Source organism: Alligator mississippiensis, chromosome 4 (genome assembly GCF_030867095.1).
Source record: "Alligator mississippiensis isolate rAllMis1 chromosome 4, rAllMis1, whole genome shotgun sequence".
Lineage (NCBI taxonomy): Eukaryota > Metazoa > Chordata > Crocodylia > Alligatoridae > Alligator > Alligator mississippiensis.
The window spans coordinates 6,180,197-6,188,861 of NC_081827.1; the positions used below are offsets into that span (position 1 = coordinate 6,180,197).

Genomic DNA, 8,665 nt, shown 5'->3' on the forward strand with positions numbered 1-8,665 from the left:
GATGAAGGCGGCAGTCTTGATTCACCTGTTTTTGCTGCTGTGGAAGCCACCAGGGTTACAGCAGTCAGTACAAGGGGATGATGCACCACCCTGCCCAAGGGCATTATGCACCACCTCTGTCCCTCTGCAGCCCGAGAGACTCGGATCTGCAAACATTTACGCAGAGGCTTATCTTTAAATGCAAATGCCTTGAGCTCCACAAACTAGCAAAGTCCTACTGTGAGCAGAGTTAAGCGGGCATGTGATTGTGTTCAGGATTAGGATGGGGACGTGTAAATAGGATGCCCCCCTTGGGGTCCCTCCTTGCCTTGGCTTTTAGCAGGCGGCGTTGCACACTGGACAGCATCCTGCAAGGCCACGACTAGATCTGAAACATCTTGTCATCGCCTTGGAAAAGCAACGCTCCACTCAAAGAAGAAAAAGACACCAGATTTGCAATGTGACAGCTTTATTCTCCCCAGACTTGTTAAAGGAACTCCGTTCAATGACACAACCGAAGCACAAAAGCATCCATGGAGCAGAAATGCAATGTCCTGCCGCAGGCTTCCCAACGAGAGCAGCAACGTCGACAGAGCTACTTCTCCAATGCGCTCGTGACAGTAACAATTCCCATTTCCGATAAGCAGATAAAGCAGGATAGGAAATAAGCATCTCGCCCGCCCGCCTATCTTTCCCCTCCCTTTCCTCGTGAATAAGACGGCAGCCGTGCAATCAGTACACAGCTTTCTCTAGGGCGTGCTCCCAAATTTGCCCTAAAGTCCCTGGGGAGAAGCCGGCCTGCTTCTCATTCCAGATTGAATCAGAGATCGTTTCATTTCAGGGGATTGAATCAGAGATTACCAAATGCCATGAAAGCCACAAAGCCAATCCAGGCTCAGGGCAAGTCTCTGTTTCCTAGCATCAGCACCCAAATGCCTTGTGTTTTCTCTGCTGCAAAGGCAGGCAGGTGGCTTGTCAACCCCTGGAAATCTCTTATTACAAGGCCTTGTTCGGGAAAGTCAGGCATGGCGGGGAATACAACCCGGGATTGGGGCCTTTCTGAATTTTAGCGGGGAGGTTTAGAAACCCAGATTCAGAGGCAGACGTGTGGCGAGATCCCTTATCTGCCCCGAATGAGTGCATGGGTCCCAATCCTGCCAGAGATCCCCGGGAAGCCAGGGGGATTTCAGCGGGGTCCCCCGTGGATAAGGATCTGCTCGCATAGACCCACACGAGTGAGGGCTGCATTTGGCTTTAAGGAAGGTACCGACAGCCAAGTGCTTGCGATGCTGCAAACCCCGACCCCCGTGAGGCGTCCGTCCTCCTGGAGGCTGCTTGCAACCAAGGGATGGTCTCCCAGGAGTGAGGGATGCAGGGATCGGCCCGAATGCCATCGGTGCACATGAGCTGCAACTCAACGGGCCAGCCGCCTCTTTCTAAAGACAATTGGCATTGGCCACACGGTCCTGGGTGTGACCTAGTTTTGCATGCGTCCCAGGGTTTAGCTAATGAGCAGGACAAGTCCTAACCAGCCTTTACAGCAGGGCAAGAAAAGCAAGAGGAAGATGCCAGTAGAAGAGTGAAACCAACCCAAGTCCTTGATATGCACCGTCCAGCAGCAGTGGTGGGAGGCAGGTTGACGGGGGAGAGGAGGGGACGTGTGCACGCGGCCCTGGCCTCACTTCCCCATCATCATGCGCACAAACTCCTCGTAGTTCACTTGCCCGTCGCTGTTGCAGTCAGCTTCCCTGATCATCTCCTCCACCTCCTCGTCCGACAGCTTCTCCCCCAGGTTCGTCATGACGTGTCGGAGCTCTGCCGCGCTGATGTAGCCGTTCCCATCCTTGTCGAACACCCGGAAGGCCTCCCTGATATCCTCCTCGCTGTCCGCGCCCCTGATTTTCTTCGCCATCAAGGACAGGAACTCAGGGAAGTCGATGGTGCCGCTGCCGTCGGTATCCACCTCGCTGATCATGTTTTGCAGCTCGGCCTCCGTGGGGTTTTGCCCCAGCGAGCGCATGACGGTGCCCAGTTCTTTGGTGGTGATCGACCCATCCCCATCCTTGTCAAAGAGGGAGAAGGCCTCTTTGAACTCTGCAATTTGCTCCTCTGTCAGCTGGTCACCCATGCCGGCCCTTTTGCAGCGCCCGAGCAGTGATCTCCGTGCTCCCCGGCTCCCCGGTTCTCAGTCGCAATGCACGCTCGCCTTCTCTGCCTCAACTTGCAGAACCGGGGTGTAGGCAGAGATGCAGCATTGCCTCCTGACGTGCGCAGAGCCATAAATCAGAACGTCCCCACCCTCCTCATCACCTCAGGGCCTGGAGCTGGCACCCGCTCCCATGTGAAGTCAGTGGGAGGAACTCGCCCTCCTTGCAAGCTGTACTGGTAGCCAGTTCTCCAGGGGACAGGGGCTACCTAGCAAGAGCGGGGTAGGGTATCTGCAGGCAAAGAGATGGAAGCTATCTCACCAGGGGACAGGGCATGCACAGCAGCCATGGGGTAGGTGCCTACAGCTGGGGCAGAGATAATATTAGCATGGAAAATATGCATGGAAACCAGTTTACCAAGAACCAGTTATCTGTGCAGGTTGTGGAAACTTCTGCACTGGAAGATTTAAGAACAGGTTGGACTTGTAGAGATGGGCTAGGTAAACTCCCCCTGCCCCATCACAGGGGGATGAGACTAGATGACTTCTTGAGGTCTCTTCTATCTATCTATCTATCTATCTATCTATCTATCTATCTATCACCATAGTATCCAAACGCTCTGACAAGGAAAGACTCGTCCCTCCGTTTTTCCCTGTGCCATAGGGTGAGTGCTGAGATGCCATACGCTGAACACGGGAATCACAAGCCATGAAATCAAGGAAGAAGCAATGATCTTCCTTCTTGCCCTTCGGTTATATCGTGTGTTTTTCCTGCAGATTTCTGCGTGTCCGAGCTGGCTATCATAAGTCTACATAATGCAATGCTGCCCTGTAACTGAGATGGTTAGTTCAAATGAAGGCTAACCCACAAGTTGTCTAGGCCAGAGCATAGCTGTGGTCCTGGCGAATGGCTGCTGGAGTAGCTAGGTCTGATGACTGAAAATCAAGAGACTGGGGTTTGCCCCAGTGATCCGGTCCTGGGACCCTAGAGAAAGTTGCATTATGTCTCTGTGCCTCCGGTTCTCCAGCTTCAGGACATCATGATGATCTGTGAATGAGAACGATCCCCCCCAGCATTATTGGCAGTAGGCTGCACACCTCTTCTAGGTGTCCTCTCCAGGCTACGAGCCTTATACCACCCTCTGATAACGGCAAGCAAGGGAGAGCCAAGATCTGACCCTCCCTGCCAGCTGAGCAGAAAGGGTGAAATGGTGATCCCATTTCCCTGCAGGCAACAACGGAGCCTGGGATCTGTTTGCAGAGAGCTGGGGGAATCTCCATCCTTGGAGGTTTTGAAGACCCGGCTAGACAAAACCTTGGCTGGGATGATGTAGCTGGGGCTGGTCCTGCTTGGAGCAGGGGGTCGGACTATATGTGACCTCCTGAGGTCCCTTCAACCCTCATTTTCCATGGCTCTGTGATTCCTCAGACTGCTTTGGGGTCTGTCTGTTGCACGGGTGTCAAATGCATGGAGAAAAATTCAGGTGAAGGCTGATACTGGCTACCAGCACTCTCTGCTGTCTCTGCTATAACCTTTGTGTCTCTAAAATACAGAGACGCACGCCCTGAACAAACCCCACCTGCAAAGGCTGTAACGCTAATCCAGGGAGCAAGTCAATGCCGAGAGCTCGGAGCTGGTGAATTCCAGATCTCCCAGGTGAAAACTCGACGGTAACTTTCTCACCGGGATGCTTTGCAGCTGCCGCACAACACCTGGCTAGAAGTTGAGGGGTTGTATTAGTTTAAGAGTGTCTTGGCCCTGCATGGATGCGATGGTGCTGAATTCATTGACTCCTGCTGGAAAAGGGAAGCTGTTAACCCTTCCTGGCTGACGCATGGACCGTGGGTGGCTGCCAGTGGAAATTCATGTAGGGCTCTCATCATCGGAGACCTCCATCTGCAGCCTTGGGCTCCGTGTCAGATGCTCCGATCACGTGTTAGAAAACTGAACACGGGCACAGCTAGGTTTTGTTTTCTCTTCTGCAACAGCCTTAATGCACCCAGCATGGTGTATTATCATGTAAATCAGGTTCTCTGTTTTCATAGATTCATAGGTGCTCGGGTCGGAAGGGACCTCAGTAGATCATCGAGTCCGACGCCCTGCCCTGGGCAGGAAAGAGCGCTGGGGTCAGACAGCCCCAGCTAGGTGCTTGTCCAATAGTTTTTGTACACTGTAGTAAGGCTGAGATATTTTTAAGGGGAAAAACAATTGGGATGCAGTACCCATTATCTCGCCGTCATTCGGTTAAACCTCCAGCTCACACGGGCAATAGAAAGCCTGGTCTGAAGCCTGCTGAAGGCAAGAGGAGCTTCCTATTGCATTCTCCACCCTCACGGGACCCTGGGTGGCATTGCTACTCGGTGCCTTGCAGCTTCTCATGCTGGAGACACGACAGGCATTCGACATCGCCTTGCCTGGTTTCAGCTGCAGTGGGGCTCTGGGCAGGCGCGGAGATCTGTACTTCTATTGCTTCCTGCAGAATTGGGCCCATCATGCCCAGGGGCAGATCCAGGGCGGGGTTCAGTGGTGCACTTGGACCCTCCTTTGATCCCTGCTCCCTTTTGATCCCTGCTCTCTTTTGATCCCTGTGTATTTTAGAGACACAAAGTTTCAAACCAACTGCCTGGCAGTGGCTGTAGCATTTCTAGTCAGGCAGTGCTGAGGGAGTCACTTGAACTCGTGGCTTGTTATTGGTGAAGCACTGGAAGGGGTTACCTAGAAAGGTGGTAGAAACTCCATCCTTGGAGGTTTTTAAGACCTGACTTAATAAAGCCTTGACTGGGATGATGTAGCTGGGGCTGGTCCATCTTGGAGCAGGGGGTTGGATTAGATGTGACTTCCTGAGGCCCCTTCCAACCCTCACTATCTATGATTTTATCATTATCATCCACCTGATTCCTTCTAAACTCTTCGCTCCGCAGGTGTTAACGATCCTCTCTTTGTTTAATGGGCCTGATGTTCCACCAATCACGCCATCCTTTGTTCTGCCGCTCTGCCGTCTGTGAGCTGCTCCTGGTCACGAAGCTCCGATGTCACAGCTTTGCAGGTTGTTTTCAGCTCGTTCCAATGAAATTATAGTAGTTTTTGCTTCAGGCACAAACACAAAACGTATTTTTCCCCTGGTAAAAAATAACTTAAATGCTTAAATAATAAATTAGGAGCCTAGGGCTGCATGATGCTGTTTAAATGTGATGATAATGCACCTCGCCATGCTCACCCCGCTTTTCAAAATCCTAGATCTGCCCATGACCTTGTTCATATTCTTTGGTGACAGGCATGGAAAAATGCCTACAGAGGTGGGCGGTCTCTTCTCTCGGGAGCTCGCACACTCACAGCCTGGGTGTTTTTCATCGGTAGTATATTTCTATAAAATCATTTATTCCTGGAAGCCCTTATCAGACTCTACCGGGACCCAGTGACACTTGATGCCACTTGAACCCAGCACCGCTGCTGTAAATGGATTGACCCCATCTTCACACCCGTGAGAGTCAGATCAGAAACGCAATTGTCTCTGCCACAAGAGAGGCATTGAATCCAGCCCAGAAACGAAAGGGAAAGTTAGGCTCGCCTGCAAAAGTAGACTGGAAAGAGGAATTGGCTGCAGTGACATCCTGCTTTTAAATTGCTCATGTTTGCAAGAAGTGGTGGGACATCAAGAACTAAAACCACCCAATTCTTATAAACACTTGTGCAGTATCAGCCTCCTCCCGCCCCCCGGACAGCGTGGCTGGGAGGGGGAGGGTTGGGGATACGACGATGTGGACCTTTCTCCGAGCAGAAGCCACCAGCAAGTTGCAGGACATTGAGGAAAGAATAAATGTGGGCCAGGGCTAAGCATTAGCTTTACTGGAGAGGCAAAAAAACCCACACCAAGCCTGCCTTGTGTGGGTGCAAGTTTGTTAATGCTGATCCAGCTCTCTGCATAAAAAAAGAGCCAATTGCCTTCTGCAGGGCTGACTTCAGCAAACGCTGCAAACGAGGCACAGGGGAAGGCAAGTCTTGGGCTTGGCAAGTCCAGAAACTGGTTTGACCTAAATGAGTTAAGTCTGATATCACATCCATCCAGGTTTATCTTAAGCTGGTTCTGGCCATTTTGAAAGTGACTTACATGCACTGAACTTCTGTACTGTTACGGATGTGGACTGGTTTCCGATTATTTGTGCTGGTTTATGTGTCATTTGTGTCCCTAGCCCAGGAGAGAGCGCAGTGTGTGTCACTGCCAGGAGGCCACATGCACTGAGCCGAAACTGCCAGCAATAAGGGGACTGAAAGGCATAAGGAGCAGCAAACATAGGGTCGTAGTTGCTGAGACTTATACACTACACGTCATAATGGTGCTGCAGCTTTCTCTCCAGGGGGAAAGCAGCCGTGGAAGATGGAAGCGGGACAAAAAGGCTGATTGGGAAGGAATATATGGCGATAATCATGAAGAAATAAGCTCGGTCAGCCGTTGCTGTGTGGCTGGAGAACGAGGCCCTCACACTGTTTGCTATGACCACGTGTAGTAATGATACTGAACCCATAATGCAGACTGCAGGCAGAAAGACTGACACGCAGGAGACCTGCCGGGGTAGCAGTCCTAGCCAACCCCACAGGTAGGGGTGTAAGGAGAGATGCCAAATGAGGGATGCCAAGCCAACTACGCTGTTAACAGCGGCCTTATGAGACCCAGACACTCTGGTGAGGGGTCTCAGCCCCGCCGGGTGTTGGCTCCGCCACGGGCAGAGAGACGGGAACGTGGCCTGGAGCAATTTCTGGGTCAAAGTGAAGCTCCTACTTTCTGGCTGTCAGCTTCCACCATGCACCCCCAACACCCCTGGAGGCTGAAGACCGCAGAGGGGGAGCATCGCTGGCAGCATTTCCAGCCAGATAAGACAGCGCCGGCTGGCACGGCCCGCTCCCGGCTAGCCCTGCCCCGCACGGAGACACGGCTGAGCTCATGCCTCTGGCTCGCCGCTCCCTGCGCTGGTGTACGCGCCCGGAGATCCCTCTGGATTTGACAGCTCAAGGTGGACGCCTCTAAGATAGAGCAGGCTCAAAAAAACTTTCCCCGCACGGCTCCCCCGGGTGTTTCCATGAGATTTGGGAGGATTTCCTCTGCCGGGCTAGATAGGGTTTCCCTGGCTTTGTGCGGGGGAACAACTGGATTATTTTGTTTTCCCCTTGGCTTTGCTAGATGCCTTTTAAAGAACGGCGTTGTGGAAACGACCGTGCCCCCAGGCCTGGGACGGGAGCCCTGCAAACCTGCCTGGTGAGTGGGCTCATATGCTGTGCCCTGCCCTAGGTAAGTGGAAGCAGGGCCTTTGCAGTCCTTGCACAAGATCAACTCTGTGCAATGCTTCTGGCTGAGACGATGCAAACACCGATGAGCCCATGCCCCGTGTTTGGTCCTCTCTTCTCCTATGCCATTCAAGAAATGCCAGCCTATACCAGGTCATAGGGCAGCCACATTTTCCCCCAAGTGAAGTCTGTTGGTTGGCTCCATACCCAGCCCCAGATCTCCAGGCTTTCTGCCTTCATGGAGCTTAATTTCCCCCTCCGTAAAGTCACAAGAAATGCATAACTTCCTGCAGGATGCCCCATGCTAATCAGGTTCCTAGGGGAGGGATCGTACCCTCAAACCCCTCAAAACCAAGCCAGGGCAGATCGGCCGAAGACCGGGAGAGAGGACCAATGCTCACGGATGCAAGCTGGCATTTCAAAAGCAGCTTAGGGTGGAGACACGAAGATGGAGGGGGCGTTGTCTTCAACAGATACGGGTAAAGAGGATGGCGACGGGACAGGGCACTCGTCTTCAACTGCAGCAAGGGAAATTGCGGAGGAATAGCAGAAGGAGCTTTCTCAGGATAAGGGTGGGCATCAAATGTTCAAAGTGATTGCAGAAGTGCTCTCCCTGGAAATGTCTGAGAGCAGACTAGGCAAACACCAGTCTGGGTTGCTTTAGTTAGGGCTGAACTAGATGATCTCCTGAGGTCCCTCCCAGTCCGACTTGCCTATGATTCATAGTTTCATAGTTTTTAGGGGCTGGAAGGGATCGTCCCATCCGGTCCCCCTGCACCACGAAAGCCTCTCTCTACCCTGGACACCGGGGAAGCAATTAAGGCTGAGCCAGGGGAGCTTCCTCAACCCTGCCGAACTGCACATGCTCATGGTTAGTGCCATTGCCCTCAGGCTCAGAGGCCTGGCATTGCGTGAGAAGGGCCAAAACACAAGCGGACGTCAGGTCGAACGTGATCAGCTCAGCCCAGTGCAACGTGGGGGGCCGTTCTCTATTAGTGCAAACCCATGTGGCTTCCTAGGCTTGGGTGGGGCCGCTCCAGTTTGCACCCGCGTGGCATTTGACCTGAGGGCTGCCTCCAGCAAAGGCGGCGCGACGGGTGAGGATGCCTTGTGAAGGGAAGAAGGGGTGTCTTTTGAGGGGTGAAAGAGCAGAGAGGAGCAAGCAGGCTGAGCTCTGACAAGGGGCCTGGTCTCGGAGGCACGTCTTGCTGGTCTAGGGATGTGCCCGTGGATGGGGAAGGCCCCACATCTGGATCTGG

At 53.0% G+C, this 8,665-nt stretch overlaps 1 protein-coding gene across 1 annotated transcript; it reads right to left on the bottom strand.

Annotated features, from left to right (window-relative positions):
• Window positions 1-431: 431 nt before the first annotated feature.
• LOC102558691 (calmodulin-alpha) lies at window positions 432-2,195 on the bottom strand. Its single transcript, XM_014607502.3, has one exon. The coding sequence runs from the start codon at window positions 2,105-2,107 to the stop codon at window positions 1,658-1,660; it is 450 nt and encodes a 149-aa protein (XP_014462988.1). The 5' UTR covers window positions 2,108-2,195; the 3' UTR covers window positions 432-1,657.
• Window positions 2,196-8,665: the final 6,470 nt, after the last annotated feature.

Bases quoted from the DNA above. Each gene is read 5' to 3' on its own strand.
- LOC102558691 (XM_014607502.3), bottom strand. From the start codon at position 2,107: ATGGGTGACCAGCTGACAGAGGAGCAAATTGCAGAGTTCAAAGAGGCC.